Source organism: Hemitrygon akajei, chromosome 7, assembly GCF_048418815.1.
Source record: "Hemitrygon akajei chromosome 7, sHemAka1.3, whole genome shotgun sequence".
NCBI classification, from domain to species: Eukaryota; Metazoa; Chordata; class Chondrichthyes; order Myliobatiformes; family Dasyatidae; genus Hemitrygon; species Hemitrygon akajei.
The window spans coordinates 115,425,562-115,444,630 of NC_133130.1; the positions used below are offsets into that span (position 1 = coordinate 115,425,562).

General features: G+C 49.4%; 1 protein-coding gene across 1 annotated transcript in view; it reads right to left on the reverse strand.

The window, feature by feature from the left end:
* arfgef3 (ARFGEF family member 3) overlaps nucleotides 1-19,069 on the reverse strand; it is a 443,098-nt gene that overhangs the window by 158,338 nt on the left and 265,691 nt on the right. Inside the window, 4 exon segments of the mRNA XM_073051808.1 lie at nucleotides 3,866-3,970; nucleotides 6,888-6,972; nucleotides 9,277-9,319; nucleotides 12,549-12,671. Coding sequence (XP_072907909.1) covers nucleotides 3,866-3,970; nucleotides 6,888-6,972; nucleotides 9,277-9,319; nucleotides 12,549-12,671 — 356 coding nt within the window.

A 19,069-nucleotide genomic window follows, 5' to 3' on the forward strand; every position in this document is an offset into this window, starting at 1 on the left:
AGTACACAATCTAGAATTGCAGTTTCCCTGGAAGCTCAAGCACAAGCTGCTTTAAAAAGCCATCTTGTAGGCATTCATCACACTTCTTCTATTGGGACCCAACTCCAAACTGATTTTCCCAATCTACCTGTATATCGAAATCCTCGGTGATTATCGCGACATTGCTCTTTTGACATGCCTTTTCTTTCTCCTGTCGCAATTTGTAGCCACATCCTGGCTACGGTTTCGGAGGCCTGCATGTAACTCCTGTCAGCGTCTTCTTCCCCTTGCAGTTTCTTAACTCTACCCACAAGGACTCTACATTTTCTGATCCCATGTCACCCCTTTCTAAGGATTTGATTTCATTTTTGTTAACCACCCCACCCCCCTGCCTACCTGCTCTCACTATAATCATTTTTCACAAACGACACAGTGATGCCCACAATGTCATTCCTGCCGATCTCCAACTACACTACAAGATCATCTACCTCACTCTGTATACTGCGTGCATTCAAATATAACACCTTCAGTCCTGTCTTCATCACCCTTTTTGATTTTGGCCCCCTGTTACACTTTAACTGATCCCACTACTGCAGCTTTCACTTTCATCTGCTGTCCCACCACAGTCTCACTACGCACGGATCTACTCGTATATCAATTGTCCCATCCTCAGCCCTTTTCACTCCCGTTTCCATCCCCCTGCCAAATTGGTTTAAACCCTCCCCAACAGCTCTAGCAAACTCGCCCACTGGTCCCCCTCTGGTTCGGGTGTAACCTGTTGTTTTTATACAGGTCATTCCTTCCCCAGAGGAGATCACAATGACCAGAAATCTGAAACCTTGCCCTCTGCATCAATTTTTCAGCCACATGTTCATCCGCCAAGTCATTTGTATCCTCACTAGCGCGTGGCAGAGGCAGCAATCCAGAGATCACTACCTTGGAGGTCTTGCTTTTCAGCTTTCTCTCTAACTCCCTATATTTTCTCTTCAGGGTCTCCAGACGGACACCCAGGGACCTGTCTGATACCTCCCTGTAGCTCCGGATAAGCCGAAGGTCACTGAGCTGCAGCACCAGTCCCTTAACACGGTCGCCAAGGATTTGCAATTCTGTACCCTTGTAGTTATTAGGGAGATTGTAAGTCTCCCAAATATCCCCCATCTCATACGCCCTCTGGATCCATTCTCAGCACACGAGCTATGTACCAGTAGAAAAAAAACTTACCAGCCAACTTCCTTTCTTACGTACTCAGAGCGACCACCTGTGCTGCCCCAAGCCTGCTCCCCACTGGTCCAAAGTCGGACCACTCTATTAATGCCCCGTTCCAACAATGGCCACTCTGCTTACACCTCCTTCCTTTTTATTGGCCCACCCTGATTACCGCCTGCCAAGAAGTACCCAAGCTCTTCTTAAATCTCACACTGCGTCACCAACGATCAACTTCTCACACAGATTGCTGTCCCGCCGAGAAAATCATCCAAGAGAATACCAAAAGATCTTTCAGATTTAAAGAGCAAAATAGAGGAGAGAGTGAACACTGGCCAACTGGAAAATGACACTGGAGTGATAGCAACGGCAGAGGAACTTAATAAGTACTTTGCATCAGTCTTCACTGTGGAAGACACTAGCAGAATGTCAGAAATTCAAGTGTTGGGGAGTAGAAGTGAGTGTGGTTGCTATTACTAAGGAGAAGGTGCTTGGGAAGCTGAAAGGTCTGAAGGTAGAAAAGTCACTTGGATCAGACGGACTGTACCCCAGGGTTCTGAAAGAGGTGGCTGAAGAGATTGTGGAAGGAATGATCTTTCAAGAATCAATCGATTCTGACGTGGTTCATGAGGAAATGTCACTCCACTCTCTGAGAAGGGAGGGAAGCAGAAAAAGGAAATTATAGACCAGTTAGTCTGACTTCAGAGGTTGGAAAGATGTTGGTGTCCACTATTAAGGATGAGGTTCGGGGTACTTGGAGGCACATGACAGAGTAGGCCAAAGTCAGCATGGTTTCCTCAAGGGGGAATCTTGCCTGACAAATCTGTTGGTATGCTTTGAGGAAATAACAGGCAGGATAGACAAAGGAGAATCAGTGGGTGTTGTTTACTTGGATTTTCAGAAGGCCCTTGACAAGGTGCCACACATGAGGCTGCTTAACAAGCTACAACCCGTTGGTATTATAGAAAAGAAACTAGCATGGATAGAAGATTGCTGACTGGCCGGAGGCAAAGTAAGAAAAAAGGGGACCTTTTCTGATTGGTTGCTGGAGACAAGTGGTGTTCCGCAGCAGTCAGTATTGAGACAGCTTCTTTGCACGGTAGATGTCAACAATTTAGGTCATGGAATTGATGGCTTTGTGACCAAGTTTTCAGACGATGCAAAGATAGGTGGAGGGGCAGGTAGTGTTGAGGAAGCAGAGAGTCTGCAGAAGGACTCAGACAGATTGGGGGAGTAGACAAAGTGGCAGATGGAATAAAATATGTCGGGAAGTGTATGGTCACGCGCTTTGGTAGAAGCGTGGACTGTTTTCTAAATAAAGAAGTCAGAGGTGCAAACGGAGTTGGGGGTTCTTGTGCAGGATTCCCTAAAGGTCGAGTCAGTGGTAAGGAAGGCCAATGCCACGTTAGCATTCCTTTTGAGAGAACCAGAATACAAGAGTAAGGACGTACTGCTGAGGCTTTATAAGGCACTTGGATTATTGCAAACAATCTTGGGCCCCCAATCTAAGCGAAGATGTGCTGGCATTGAAGAGGATCCAGAGGAGGCTCACGTGAGTGATTCCAGAAATGAAATATTTAACATATGAGGAGTGTTTGATCATGTTGAGCCTGTACTCACTGGAGTGTAGAAGAATGAGGGGGGATTGCTTTGAAACCTATTGAATATTGAAAGGCCTAGTCAGAGTTGATGTGAAGAGAATATTTCCTTTAGTGGCTGAGTCTAGGATTTGAGGGCATCGGCTTAGAATAGAGCGATGTCCATTTAGAACAGAGATGGGAAGGAATTTCTTTATCCAGAGGGTGGTGAATCGGTGGAATTCATTGCCACAGACAGCTGTGAAGGACAAGTATTCAAGTATATTTAAAGCAGAGGTTGATAATTCCTTGGTTAATTAGGGTGTTAAAAGTTATGGGGAGAAGGCAGGACAATGGGCGAGAGAGGGATAAGGCATCAGCCATGATGGAAAGGCAAAACAGACTCAATAGGCCGAATGGCTTAGTTCTGCTGCTACATCTTACAGTCTTAATATGAGTTTTATTTGCCACATTTGTACATCGAGACATACAGTGAAATGTGTTGTTTGCATCAACGACCAACACAATCTGATGGTGCTGGAGGAAGACCGTTAGCGTCACCCTTTAGCAGAACTGACTTGTCTACTGTCTAATAGTCTAATGCAGTTACCCTTACAGACTTTAGTTACTTCCAATTACACATACCTTTCAGTGGGTGTTTCATTATTGGCTCCTGCACTCGTGTGTGTGTGTGTGTGTGTGTGTGTGTGTGTGTGTGTGTGTGTGTGTGTGCGCGTGTGTGTCTGGCTGACAAAGAATTACAATATTATTGTAATTATTGCACCCACACTTCTTAAACCTAACCCGTACGTCGTTGGAAAGTGGGAGGAAACCAGAGCATCAGGAGGAAACCCACAGAGTTACAGGAAGACCGTACAAACTCCTAAAAGACAGTGGCGGAAACTGAACTCTGAACAGTGATCACTGGTGCTATAAAGCAACTGGGCTCACCACTAGGCTGTCGTCCACCCCAGCAAATGACTTACCACCTCTTCAGTTACCTAACGGAGAGGGTCCAACACAAAGCGCCTCAGGGAGAGGAGGCAAGCGGAGGGCAGCAGAGACTGAAACAGAGAGGTTATGAGTACACCAGTGGCCATACTCACCACAGCAGATCGGTGAAACCTTTATGGCAGTGCATGAGAGGGGAGGAGCTGCTGAGCATGGACAGAATGCACTCGAGGTACAGGAGCTGCAGATGCTGGCTGTCACTGCAAAGCAGAGAGAGAAGTAAGTGCCAGCTCCCAAACCTGCATATCCTCAGTTCATTAGCTACGCCAAATCAGAGAGAAGTAAGTGTCAGCTCCCAGCCTGGCCTCAAACCTGCATATCCTCAGTTCATTAGCTACGCCAAATCACGCAGACATGGTCAGGAGGGTCAATGCTGTTCAGACTAAACATCAGAATGGGGAAGAAATACGACCTACACACACAAACCGCTGGAGGAACTCAGCAGGCCAGGCAGCATCTATGGAAAAGAATAAACAGTCGACGTTTAGGGTCGAGACCCTTCATCGGGAATGGAAAAAATAGGTGAGAAATCAGAGTGGGGGGGGGGAAGAAGTGCAAGGTAGTGGGTGAGAGGTGAAACGGGGGGGGGTGGAGAAAAGAGTTGGGAAGTCAATTGGTGAAAGAGATCAAAGGGCTAAGAAGGGGGAATCTGATAGGAGAGGACAGAAGGCCAGTGAAGAAAGGGAAGAGGTGATGGTCGGAAAAGGAGATAAGGTGAGAGGAGGAAATGGGAATAATGGTGAAGGGGGGGGGGTGGGGATTACCGGAAGTTGGAGAAATTGATGTTCATGCCATCAGGTTGGAGGGTTCCCGGATGGAATAAAAGGTGTTCCTTCTCCAATGTGCGTGGCCTCATCGAGGCAGTAGAGGAAGCCATGGACTGACATGTCAGAATGGGAATAGGAAGTGGAATTAAAATGGGTGGCCACCGATACACAGGAGGCCTCACCTGGAGCACCAGGTACAGTAGGTGACCCCGACAGGCTCGCAGGTGAAGTGTCAGCTCACCTGGAAGGTCTTTGGGGCCCTGAATGGTGTGTCTCCTGTATCTTGGTGAGATTTGAGGTAGATTGGGAGACTGCTCCGCCAAGCATCTATTATTGGTTGTCTGTCAGTCTTAGTTTGGGTGTTCTTTTTATAGATATTACTGTATTTTTTGTTCTACTGTGGATGCCCACAAGAAATGAAAAATTGCCGATGCTGGCATCACACTAGAACCGAAAGTATTGCAAAAACCACGTTGGTGGTGGAGCTCGGGTCAAAGATCCTGATGAAGGGCTTCTGCCCAAAATGTTGACTGTGCATTTGCCTCTATAGATGCCACCTGACCCACGAGTTTGTCACTATAGACCAGAAATACTAACTCTGTTCCTCTTTCCTGAGCTGCTGAGTTTTAACCTCAATATCAAAGTATGTATTATATGTCAATATATACTACCATCAGACCCGTTTTCTTGCAGGCGTTTACAGGAAAATAAAGAAATCCAATAGAATGAATGAAAAACTATACACAAACAAAGACTGACAGGTAACCAATGAGCAAATCGGACAAGTAAAAATGAAAAAAGTTGATAAATAATATTGAGATCACAAGTTGTTGAGTCCATATGTAGCTGCTTTACTGATCCCAAAGGAAATCACAATGTCAGTTCAATGTTGGGGTGTGTGACGCTATCTACACCGGTTCAGGAGCCTCACAACTGTTCCTGAATCTGGTGGTGTGGGTCCTAATGCTCCTGTAAGTTCTGCCTGATGGTGGGAGAGCACAACCTGGATGATGGAGGTCCTTGGGATAGTCCAAAATCCAAGATGAGATACTTAAATTGGTCTGGCTCATTATATCATTGGGCAGCACTGTTTCCAACTGTGCTGGGTACTGCCCGCCAAACTCCTCGTGGATTTTGCCTTGCCCGGTACTTTCCCTGGGCAGCATTACACCGTAGAACCTGCCTGCTTTACAGGGCAGCAAAAGTTCAAAAGCTGCAGATTCTGGAAGCACAATGCGTTGCAAAAAATAAACCACAGTCCTGACAAAGGGTCTGGACACAGTCCTGACAAAAATAAACCACAGACCTGACAAAGGGTCTGGACACTGTCCTGACAAAAATAAACCACAGTCCTGACAAAGGGTCAGGACACTGTCCTGACAAAAATAAACCACAGTCCTGACAAAGGGTCTGGACACTGTCCTGACAAAAATAAACCACAGTCCTGACAAAGGGTCAGGACACTGTCCTGACAAAAATAAACTACAGTCCTGACAAAGGGTCTGGGCCCAATCTGTCGACTGTCCACAGAAGCTGCCCAACCCGTCGAGTTCCTCCGGCATATTGTTTGTTGCTCTAGATTCCAGCATCTGCAGCCTCCCATACTCCCAAGCAGAATCTGATTTTAATGGGCACTGCACGTATACAAGAAGGATAATGAGGACGTGATGCTGCTCAGGCAGAGTACTGGGCCAGGCAAAAGCCATGAGGGATCTGGAGAACCATAGCACAGCACCAGCCCGGTTGGAGATGGTACTGTCTATCGCTATAATGAGCCAGGCCAGGCAAAAGGCCATGAGGAATCTCAAAGTATCTAAACTTGAAATTAAAACTGAGTAGGTCAGGAAAGAGAAACAGAGTTAACATCTTAGGCAATGCACACACAAAATGCTGGAGGACCACAGCAGGTCAGGCAGCATCTACGGAGGGAAACTGACAGCCTACGTTTTGGGGCAAAAGCCTTCATCAGGACTGGACAGGAAGGTCTACAGCGACAAACAGAATTGCCAGAGAAACCCTGTGGAGGGAAATGTATGGTTGACGGTTTCAGTCCAATCGAGGAGTTCCCAACCTTTTTTATGCCATGGACCAATACCATTAAACAAGGGGTCCATGAACCCCAGGTCCAGATCAATCCAGCCTAAAACATCAACTGAATTTCCTTCCACAGATGCTGTCTGAGCTGTTGGGTTCTTCCAGCTTTTTGTACATGACAATGGATTCCAGCATCGGTGGTCCCTTGGTCGTAAACTCAGGTATGGGGCAGTCAGAGCTGAGTCAAGACCTCAAAGAGACTGATTAAAAACCCACCGAGGCTGGACAAACGATCCTGAGAAAACGTCTCACTTACTTCACAACCCTCTGCAGCTTCTCGTAGAGAACAGCAAGCACAGACACCACGTCTTCACAAAGTGCCTCAGTAGAGATCGGCGCACCTGAAAACAAGAACCCAACACGATCAGGTTCACGAACACTCACACCCCTTCGGGACGCGGATCACCACAGACGCACAGTAACGCGGAGAAGGAAGACTGCAGATAGGGACGCCGACTCGCAGCTCCAAAACAACACAGGCTCAATCCCCACCTCAGGTGCTGTCTGTGCGGAGTCCACACCTTCTGCCCGTGATCGCATGGGCTTCCCCCAGATGCTCCATTTCCCAAAGGCACACTGGTAGGCAAATTCACTACCGTAAGATGCCTCTGGTGCAGGGGGATTAGAGGGAGTCAATGGGTGCGGGAGAGAGAACAGGTTATACAGCAACTGCTGTAGAAATGGAACCTTAGGATAGAACAGAATTAGGCCATTCAGCCCATCCAGTCTGCTCCATCATTCCAACACGACCGACTTATTATCCCTCTCTACCCCTTCTCCCCATAACCTTTAATGCCCTCACTAATTAAGAACCCATCAACCTCCACTTTAAATATACCCACAGACTTGGCCTCCACAGATTCACCACCCTCTGACTAAAGAAATTCCTCATCTCTGTTCTATAGGGACATCCTTCTAATGTGAGGTAATGCCCTCTGCTCCTTCTAGGATCACTGGGATGAGGCTCGTGGCTGCATTCTGCGCATTTTTGACCCTGTGATGAACTCTGTAGCCTAATTTCCTTGCTTCCACTTTCAACCAAAACCAAGCATTAACAGTGCACCGACAGCCATTGCCTCTCAAAGTTCAACCCCGTGTTCTTGTCACGAGAGGTGGAAGCGGGTAAGGCCACCTAACAGGGTCCCGGTGAAGTTGTATAGGCCAGTCCCCTGTACAATGGATTACAGAAACATTGATGAACTCCAACCATGCCGTCGACTTTGGTCGATGGGAACAGGAGGTCACTGGGAGCTAAGGGCCCAAGAAGAACAGCCTTTATTTTCCTCATTCATTCATGGTGACAACAGCAATAATTTTAAAGAAAAGCGTCATTTCTCACATCAAAACATTGTGAAATGTATCGTTTTGTGTCAACGACCAACGCAGTCCAAGGATATGCTGGTGGCAGCCCACAACAACACCAGGCGGACATCCTGCGCCGATGTAGCATGCCCACAACTCGCTAACCCTGATCTAAACCATACGTCTTTAGAATGCGAGAGGAAACTGAAGCTCCCGTAGAAAACCCACGGGCTTTTTCCACTTCGACAATATTGAACATGTTCCAATTCCACTTCCTGTGTTGCTGGCTACTGCCCCATCTCGGGTCACCAAGCCAATCCAGATCAAAATGTTAAATCAAAGCACGTCACAGCCATTTAAAATAAACATTACGGTGTCATCTTGCAAATAGAAGACGCTTAGATTTTATTAACTTAGACCAGACCTCCCTGGGTTGGTGGTCGGGGTCCATGTTGGCAACCCCTGATTTGGCAGGAATTGATCACCGATTGGAGATTGCTGGTGTTGCTAAGCAATTGTGTTAACTGCCACACTACCACGCCTGTCGCTAATTGCCTCGAATTGAGAGAGCGGTTAAGGGAAAACCAGACTGGTAGGTGTACTTACTGGAATTCAGAAGAACAAGGGATCACCTCATTGAAACCGAGTGAATAGAGAAAGGCCTCGATAGAGTGGATGGGGAGAGGATGTTTCCTATGATGGGAGAGTCTGAGACCAGAGGACTCAGCCTCAGAACAGAGGGGCGTCCATTTAGAACAGGGAAGAGGAGGAATTTCTTTAGCCAGAGAGCGGTGAATCTGTGGAATTCATTGCCACAGGTGGCTGTGGAGGTCAGATCTTTATGTATATTTAAGGCAGAGGTTGATGGATTCTTAATTATTCAGGGCATCAAAGGATACAGGGAGAAGGCAGGCGATTGGGACTGAGGGAAAATGGATCAGCCATGATGAAATGGCGGAGAAAACCCGATGGGCCAAATGGCCTAATTCTGCTCCTATATTTTACGGTCTTTAGATCTTATGGTAGGGGCAGAGGTGCCCTTCCATGAAGGCCATTACTGAGCCTGCTGGCCTTTTACATGAATTTATGGCTATCATTTCTGAACTTGGTTCTTTTAAATCATAAATATTATTAATTTTGTTGCTCCCCAGGAGCTATGTGGGACTTGAACTCAGAACTTTAGATCAACGGCCCAGAACTCTGACTTCAAGTCCAGTAACTGTACCGTTGAGCCAATCTACTCGAGAACTCCCAGGGCTAATGCCCTGTGAGGTGGGCGTCTATGATCGAGTACAACTTGTCCCTACTGGTAATTCACCTTCTCCCATTTGCCACAGGGTTACCTTTGATGTGAGATTCCTCCTGCAGTGGCCGTCCCCCCTCGTACTGCAAGACACAACAAATAATTAGTGAGAATCAGGCAATCACTTACATAGACACAGGGAACATCACCCCATCAGTCAGTGAATATTTATGGAAGTACTCTTCCCCTCCCCCCCCATCCCAAATATCCTTGACTGCCAAACTATTTCAGATTTATGATAAGCCGCCCCAGAGCTGGGAAATAATCTGGAAGATGTGTAGCTCAGGAGGCTGATGGTTGGGTAGAGCTTTTCTCTGATATTTTCTCAGTGAGTGCGCCGTTGATTGAGGTGTGTCTCCCGGATACTTTACAATCAGCTGGATCAATGTCATTTCGGAAACTCAAGTGCGATGTAGGGAGGAAAGAGTATTTAAAGGCCAAGCATTCTGAGGCTACACCACAATCAAAAGCGCACTGACGATGTCTCCTCGCATGGTGACGGAATGTTGACAAGTAAATTGCCAAAATCGGAGAACAACTCCACCCAGCTGTCATTGAAGTCTACAGTGCTGAAACAGGTAATTTGCCCACCCTGTCCCTGGCAGCCTGGTCTTCTGCCTAGTTCCCTCCAGTTACCCCTGGACCATATCCCTCCACACCTCTCCCATCAACGTACATATCTAAACCTCTCTTTACTGCACCCACATCTATCACCTCTGCACATCCCACATTCTCACCACCCTCCGAGTGAAGACGTTTCCCCCTCAGGTTTTGCTTAAATGTCTCCCTGTTAGTTGGGCAGCACTGTAGCATATTAATCAGTACAATAGCTTACAGCGCTGACCGGTGACTGGGCTTCAATTCCTGCCGCTGTCTGTAAGGAGTTAGTACGCCCTCCCTGTGACCGCGTGGGTTCCCCCAGGGAGCTCCGGTTTCCTCGCACATTCCAAGGACGTACGGGTTTGGGTCTGCAAGTTATAGGAGGCGTGGCCACACTGGCAGGCTGCCCCGCTGCATCCTCGGACTGTGCTGGTCATTGATGCAATAATGATGCGTTTCACTGCACGTTTTGATGCTCTGATGCAGATGTGACAAATAAAGCTCATCTTTATCTTAAAACCTCTAGTTCTAGTCTCACCTAAGCTGGGGGGGGGGGGGGGGGGGAGGGGGAGCCTACTTGCATTTTGCCAAAACTTTTAATTGAATTATAAACTGATATAACAAATATAGGCAATTTTTAAAAAAATGATGCTTGATAGGGAAATTTCACAAAGAATTTCATGATCAGCAGCCCAAGATCCATAGGATACACCCAGAAGAAAACAGGAAGCAAAATCATTGTTGTCCAGTATAATTGCTATTATTTATTATTTAACCTATTTATACCCCTCATAATTCTGTATACCTCTCAGATCTCCCCTCATTCAGGGAATACAGCCTTCAACCTTTCCCTATAACGGGTATTAGCATGATGTAAACTCTCGGGAAAACTGTTCCATTTTTTTTTAAGTGAACTCTGAATACTAAAGTGTTCCCTGAGCATTCATGAAAACCTTGTCCTTTTTTCCAAACTAACTTCCCAAGTCTTGGAGACACCGTCCATAAGAAATCATCTCTCTATATCCACCATATTGTCACCCTTGATGATAGAGTCCTGGAGTCGCCCTTTAGCTGTCCAACTCCATGACAACCTCTTGCACACGTATTTATTTTACTTCGAGATACAGTGCAGAATAGCCCCTCCCACCCTTAGACCTGAGCCCGATTTAACCCTACCCTAAACACTGGGCAATTTACAATGACCAATTAACCTACCAACCGGTACGCGTTTGGACTGTGGGAGGAAACTCACACATTCCATAGGGAGGAGCTACAAGCCCCTTACAGATGATGTCAGAATCGACCACCGAGCTCCGACCACCCGAGCTGTAGTAACATTGTGCCAATCGCTACCCACCGCCACGGTGGCCCATCCAGGATTCAGCCACCTTCTTTGGCAGCTCAAGCCAAGTCACTTTTTATTGTCATTTCGACCATAACTGCTGGTACAATACACAATAAAAATGAGACAACGTTTTTCAGGACCATGGTGCTACATGAACAATACAAAAACTAAACTGAACTACGTAAACCAACACAAAAACTACACTAGACTACAGACCTACCCAGGACTGCATAAAGTTTCCAGATATCGTAAACACACCAGATGCTGCAGATGCTGGAAACCCAGAGCAAAACACAAAATTCTGGAGGAACTCAGCAGGTCAGGCAGCCTCTACGGAGAGGAGTAACACTAGGCAATAAAGATTTTGCTTCCTGAATACTTTTGGGTGTATCTTTTGGATATTGGGCAGCTGGTCATGAAAATCACCATGAAATTTCCCTATCACAAACCTTTTTTTTATATATATGTTATTTCAGTTCATAATTCAAATCAGAATAACTGATGCCAAGATTAAAGAAGGCAATGTTGTTGGCTCACAGATCAAACAGGTCTTCAATGACAGGCAATTTGAGGGTCTTCTGGTAGGGCTGGAGAAAAATCACATGGAAGGCATTCAAGGAAGTTGTTGAAAATTTTCTTGGCAACTACAGATCACCAAACCACGAGCAGCTGGTTGACAACGTGCTTTCAGCATACAAAACCATGAGGTGCAACATGTCACTAAAGATTCATTTTCTGGATCCCCATTTAGACTTCTTCCCTGCAAATCCTGGCGCTGTCAGTGATGAGCACGGTGAAAGGTTTCACCGGGACATTGCAGACATGGAGAAACGGTGCCAGGGCAACTGGAATCCATCAGTGCTGGGTGATTATTGTTGGACACTGAAGCAGGAAGCCTCAGACACTGAGTACAAATGAAAATCATCAACATGACATTCTTAGCATAGTTGAACTATTGCAAAATGTCAGCACCGTTATACATTATATTCAATAAAACTTAATATCTTGTTTCTGCAAATTCCTACATGATGCTAGTAGTCTGAAATTGCATTTGTGTTCAGTTTCAGGTGATCTACCACAAACAAAAAAAACAATTTTGAGAAAGCAACACTTCAGAAAAAATTTGTATTCACCTGCAATCAGTCAACATTTCAGACTGACACCCTTCATCAGGAATGGAAAGAAAGTGGGGGGGGGAGGGAGGGAAGGATTGGGAAGCAGGTTGGGAGAAACTTCCAGAAGTTAATCTGCTGAGAAACCAATGCTCATGCCATCAGGTTGGAGGCTACCCAGACGGAATCCAAACTGGTCGCAGCGAACCCACCCACTCGGCTCTGCATGTTTGAAACACCCCCCCCCCGCCTCACCTCGCTCTCCTGCTTGGCACGCAGCTGCTGAGCCAGGTCGCTGAACATCTGGCTGAGGGTGGCACGTACCGCTGTGTTGATGCTGCGCTGGTGACAGCTGGCAATGTAGGTCTCAATACAAACCTGCTGGAGAGTAGGGAGAGGTGTGGCTGAGTAGAAATACGGTCAAATCACAGACTGTCACAGTACAACCAGGGTCAGAGACCACAGACCGGTCACAGTACAACCAGGGACAGAGAGCACAGACCGGTCAGAGTACAACCAGGGACAGAGACCACAGACCGGTCACAGTACAAACAGGGTCAGAGACCACAGACCGGTCACAGTACAACAAGGGTCAGAGACCACAGACCGGTCAGAGTACAACCAGGGTCAGAGACCAGAGACCGGTCACAGTACATCCAAGGACACAGACCACAGACCGGTCAGAGACCACAGACTGTCACAGTGCAACCAGGGACACAGACCACAGACCGGTCACAGTACAACCAGAGACAGAGACCACAGACCGGTCACAGTACAACCAGGGACAGAGACCACAGACTGTCACAGTACAACCAGGGACAGAGACCACAGACCGGTCACAGTACAACCAGGGACAGAGACCACAGACCGGTCACAGAACAACCAGGGACAGAGACCACAGACCGGTCAGAGAACAACCAGGGACAGAGACCACAGACCGGTCAGAGAACAACCAGGGACAGAGACCACAGACCGGTCAGAGTACAACCAGGAACAGAGACCACAGACCGGTCACAGCACAACCAGGGTCAGAGACCACAGACCGGTCAGAGTACAACCAGGAACAGAGACCACAGACCGGTCACAGCACAACCAGGGTCAGAGACACAGACTGTCACAGTACAACCAGGGTCAGAGACCACAGACCGGTCAGAGTACAACCAGGAACAGAGACCACAGACCGGTCACAGCACAACCAGGGTCAGAGACACAGACTGTCACAGTACAACCAGGGTCAGAGACCACAGACCGGTCACAGTACAACCAGGGACAGAGAGCACAGACCGGTCAGAGTACAACCAGGGACAGAGACCACAGACCGGTCACAGTACAAACAGGGTCAGAGACCACAGACCGGTCACAGTACAACCAGGGACAGAGACCACAGACCGGTCAGAGTACAACCAGGGTCAGAGACCACAGACCGGTCAGAGTACAACCAGGGTCAGAGACCAGAGACCGGTCACAGTACATCCAGGGACACAGACCACAGACCGGTCAGAGACCACAGACTGTCACAGTGCAACCAGGGACACAGACCACAGACCGGTCACAGTACAACCAGAGACAGAGACCACAGACTGGTCACAGTACAACCAGGGACAGAGACCACAGACTGTCACAGTACAACCAGGGACAGAGACCACAGACCGGTCACAGAACAACCAGGGACAGAGACCACAGACCGGTCAGAGAACAACCAGGGACAGAGACCACAGACTGTCACAGTACAATCAGGGTCAGAGACCACAGACCGGTCACAGTACAACCAGGGACAGAGACCACAGACCGGTCAGAGTACAACCAGGGTCAGAGACCACAGACTGTCACAGTACAACCAGGGTCAGAGACCACAGACCGGTCACAGTACAACCAGGGACAGAGACCACAGACCGGTCAGAGTACAACCAGGGTCAGAGACCACAGACCGGTCAGAGTACAACCAGGGACAGAGACCACAGACTGTCACAGTACAACCAGGGTCAGAGACCACAGACCGGTCACAGTACAACCAGGGACAGAGACCACAGACCGGTCAGAGTACAACCAGGGTCAGAGACCACAGACCGGTCACAGTACAACCAGGGACAGAGACCACAGACTGTCACAGTACCATCAGGGTCAGAGACCACAGACTGTCAAAGTACAACCAGGGACAGAGACCACAGACTGTCACAGTACAACCAGGGACAGAGACCACAGACCGGTCAGAGACAACCAGGGACAGAGACCACAGACTATCACAGTACAACCAGGGTCAGAGAGCACAGACCAGTCACAGTACAACCAGGGTCAGAGACCACAGACTGTCACAGTACAACCAGGGTCAGAGACCACAGACCGGTCAGAGTACAACCAGGGACAGAGACCACAGACCGGTCAGTGTACCACCAGGGTCAGAGACCACAGACTGTCACAGTACAACCACGGTCAGAGACCAGAGACCGGTCACAGTACAACCAGGGACAGAGACCACAGACCGGCCATAGTACAACCAGGGTCAGAGACCACAGACCGGTCACAGTACAACCAGGGACAGAGACCACAGACTATCACAGTAAACAACGGTCAGAGACCACAGACCGGTCACAGTACAACCAGGGACAGAGACCACTGACCGGCCATAGTACAACCAGGGTCAGAGACCACAGACCGGTCACAGAAAAACCAGGGTCAGAGACCACAGACCGGTCAGACTACAACTAGGATCAGAGACCACAGACTGTCACAGTACAACCACGGACAGAGACCACAGAACGGTCAGAGTACAACCAGGGACAGAGACCAGAGACTGTCACAGTACAACCAGGGTCAGAGACCACAGACTGTCACAGTACAACCAGGGACAGAGACAACAGACCAGTCAGACTAGAACCAGGGTCAGAGACCACAGACTGTCACAGTACAACCACGGACAGAGACGACAGACTGTCACAGTAAACAACGGTCAGACACCACAGACTGGTCAGACTACAACCAGGGACAGAGACCACAGACTGGCCAGAGTACAACCAGGGACAGAGACCACAGACTGTCACAGTACCACCAGGGTCAGAGATCACAGACCAGTCAGAGTACAATCAGGGTCAGAGGTCACAGACTGGTCAGAGTGGGGTCAGAGTACAACCAGCCACAGAGGTCACAGACTGGTCAGAGTGGGGTCAGAGTACAACCAGGGACAGAGGTGACAGACTGGTCAGAGTGGGGTCAGAGTACAACCAGGGTCAGAGACCACAGACCGTGCAGAGTACAACCAGGGACAGAGACCACAAACCGGTCCGAGAACAACCAGGGACAGAGACCACAGACTGTCACAGTACAACCAGGGACAGAGAACACAGAACAGTCAGAGTACAACCAGGGACACAGACCACAGACCGTTCACAGTAAACAACGTTCAGAGACCACAGATCGGTCAGACTACAACCAGGGACAGAGACCACAGACCGGTCAGAGTACAACCAGGGACAGAGACAACAGACTGGTCACAGAACAACCAGGGACAGAGACCACAGACCGGTCACAGTACAACCAGGGACAGGGACCACAGACCGGTCAGAGTACAACCAGGGACAGAGACCACAGACCGGTCACAGTACAACCACGGACAGAGACCACAGACTGTCACAGTACAACAAGGGTCAGAGACCACAGACCGGTCAGAGTACAACCAGGGACAGAGACCACAGACCGGTCAGAGTTCAACCAGGGTCAGAGACCACAGACCTGTCAGAGTACAACCACGGACAGAGACCACAGACTGTCACAGTACAACCTGGGTCAGAGACCACAGACTGTCACAGTACAACCATGGTCAGAGACCACAGACCGGTCACATTACAACCACGGTCAGAGACCACAAACCGGTCAGAGTACAACCAGGCTCAGAGACCACAGACCGGTCACAGTTCAACCAGGGTCAGAGACCACAGACCGGTCAGAGTACACCCAGGGACAGAGACCACAGACCGGTCACAGTACAACCAGGGACAGAGACCACAGACCGGTCATAGTTCAACCAGGGTCAGAGACCACAGACCGGTCACAGTACTACCAGGGACACAGACCACAGACCGGTCATAGTTCAACCATGGTCAGAGACCACAGAACGGTCAGAGTACAACCAGGGTCAGAGACCACAGACTGTCACAGTACAACCAGGGTCAGAGAGCACAGAGCGGTCACAGTACAACCAGGGACAGAGACCACAGACCGGTCATAGTTCAACCAGGGACAGAGAGCACAGACCGGTCACAGTACAACCAGGGTCAGAGACCACAGACCAGTCAGAGTACAACCAGGGACAGAGCCCACAGACTGTCACAGTACAACAAGGGTCAGAGACCACAGACCAGTCAGAGTACAACCAGGGACAGAGACCACAGACTGTCACAGTATAACCAGGGTCAGAGACCACAGACCAGTCAGAGAACAACCAGGGACAGAGACCACAGACCAGTCAGAGTACAACCAGGGACAGAGAGCACAGACCGGTCAGAGAACAACCAGGGTCAGAGACCTCAGACCGGTCAGACTACAACTAGGCTCAGAGACCACAGACTGTCACAGTACAACCACGGACAGAGACCACAGACTGTCACAGTACAACCAGGGTCAGTGACCACAGACCGGTCAGAGTACAACCAGGGACAGAGACCACAGACTGTCACAGTACAACCAGGGTCAGAGACCACAGACGGTCACAGTACAACCAGGGACAGAGACAACAGACTGTCACAGTACAACCAGGGACAGAGACCACAGACCGGTCACAGTACAACCAGGGACAGAGACCACAGACTGTCACAGTACAACTAGGGTCAGAGACCACAGACTGTCACAGTACAACCACGGACAGAGACCACAGACTGTCACAGTACAACCTGGGATAGAGACCACAGACTGGTCACAGAACAACCAGGGTCAGAGACCACAGACTGTCGTAGTACAACCAGGGACAGAGACCACAGACTGTCACAGTTTAACCAGGGTCAGTGACCATAGACTGGTCAGAGAACAACCAGGGTCAGAGACCACAGACCGTCACAGTACAACCACGGACAGAGACCACAGACCGGTCAGACTACAACTAGGGACAGAGACCACAGACTGTCACAGTACAACCAGGGTCAGTGACCACAGACTGGTCAGAGTACAACCAGGGTCAGAGACCACAGACTGTCACAGTACAGCCACGGACAGAGACCACAGACCGGTCAGAGAACAGCCAGGGACAGAGACCACACACTGTCACAGTACAACCACGGACAGAGACCACAGACCGGTTACAGTACAACCACGGACAGAGACCACAGACCGGTCAGACTACAACTAGGGTCAGAGACCACAGACTGTCAGAGTACAACCAGGGACAGAGACCACAGACTGTCACAGTACAACCAGGGTCAGTGACCACAGACCGGTCAGAGTACAACCAGGGACTGAGACCACAGACCGGTCACAGTACAACCAGGGACAGAGACCACAGACCGGTCAGAGTACAACCAGGGTCTGAGACCACAGACCGGTCACAGTACAACCAGGGACAGAGACCACAAACTGTCACAGTACAGCCACGGAGAGAGACCACAGACCGGTCAGAGAACAGCCAGGGACAGAGACCACACACGGTCACAGTACAACCACGGACAGAGACCACAGACCGGTCAGACTAGAACCAGGGTTAGAGACCACAGACTGTCACAGTACAACCACGGACAGAGACCACAGACCGGGTACAGTACAACCACGGACAGAGACCACAGACCGGTCAGTCTACAACTAGGGTCAGAGACCACAGACTGTCACAGTACAACCACGGACAGAGACCACAGACTGTCACAGTACAACCAGGGTCAGTGACCACCGACCGGTCAGAGTACAACCAGGGTCTGAGACCACAGACCGGTCACAGTACAACCAGGGACAGAGACCACAGACCGGTCAGAGTACAACCAGGGTCAGAGACCACAGACCGTCACAGTACAACCAGGGACAGAGACCACAGACCGGTCACAGAACAACCAGGGTCAGAGACCACAGACCGGTCAGACTACAACCAGGGTCAGTGACCACAGACTGGTCAGAGTACAACCAGTGACAGAGACCACGGACTGTCAAAGTACAACCAGGGACAGAGACAACAGACCGGTCAGACTAGAACCAGGGTCAGAGACCACAGACTGTCACAGTACAGCCATGGACAGAGACCACAGACCGGTCAGAGAACAGCCAGGGACAGAGACCACACACTGTCACAGTACAACCAGGGACAGAGACAACAGACCGGTCAGACTAGAACCAGGGTCAGAGACCACAGACTGTCACAGTACAACCACGGACAGAGACCACAGACCGGTTACAGTACAACCACGGACAGAGACCACAGACCGGTCAGAGTACAATCAGGGTCAGAGGTCACAGACTGGTCAGAGTGGGGACAGAGTACAACCAGCCACAGAGGTCACAGACTGGTCAGAGTGGGGTCAGAGTACAACCAGGGACAGAGGTGACAGACTGGTCAGAGTGGGGTCAGAGTACTACCAGGGTCAGAGACCACAGACCGTGCAGAGTACAACCAGGGACAGAGACCACAAACCGGTCCGAGAACAACCAGGGACAGAGACCACAGACTGTCACAGTACAACCAGGGACAGAGACCACAGAATAGTCAGAGTACAACCAGGGACACAGACCACAGACCGGTCAGACTACAAGCAGGGTCAGTGACCACAGACTGGTCAGACTACAACCAGGGACAGAGACCACGGACTGTC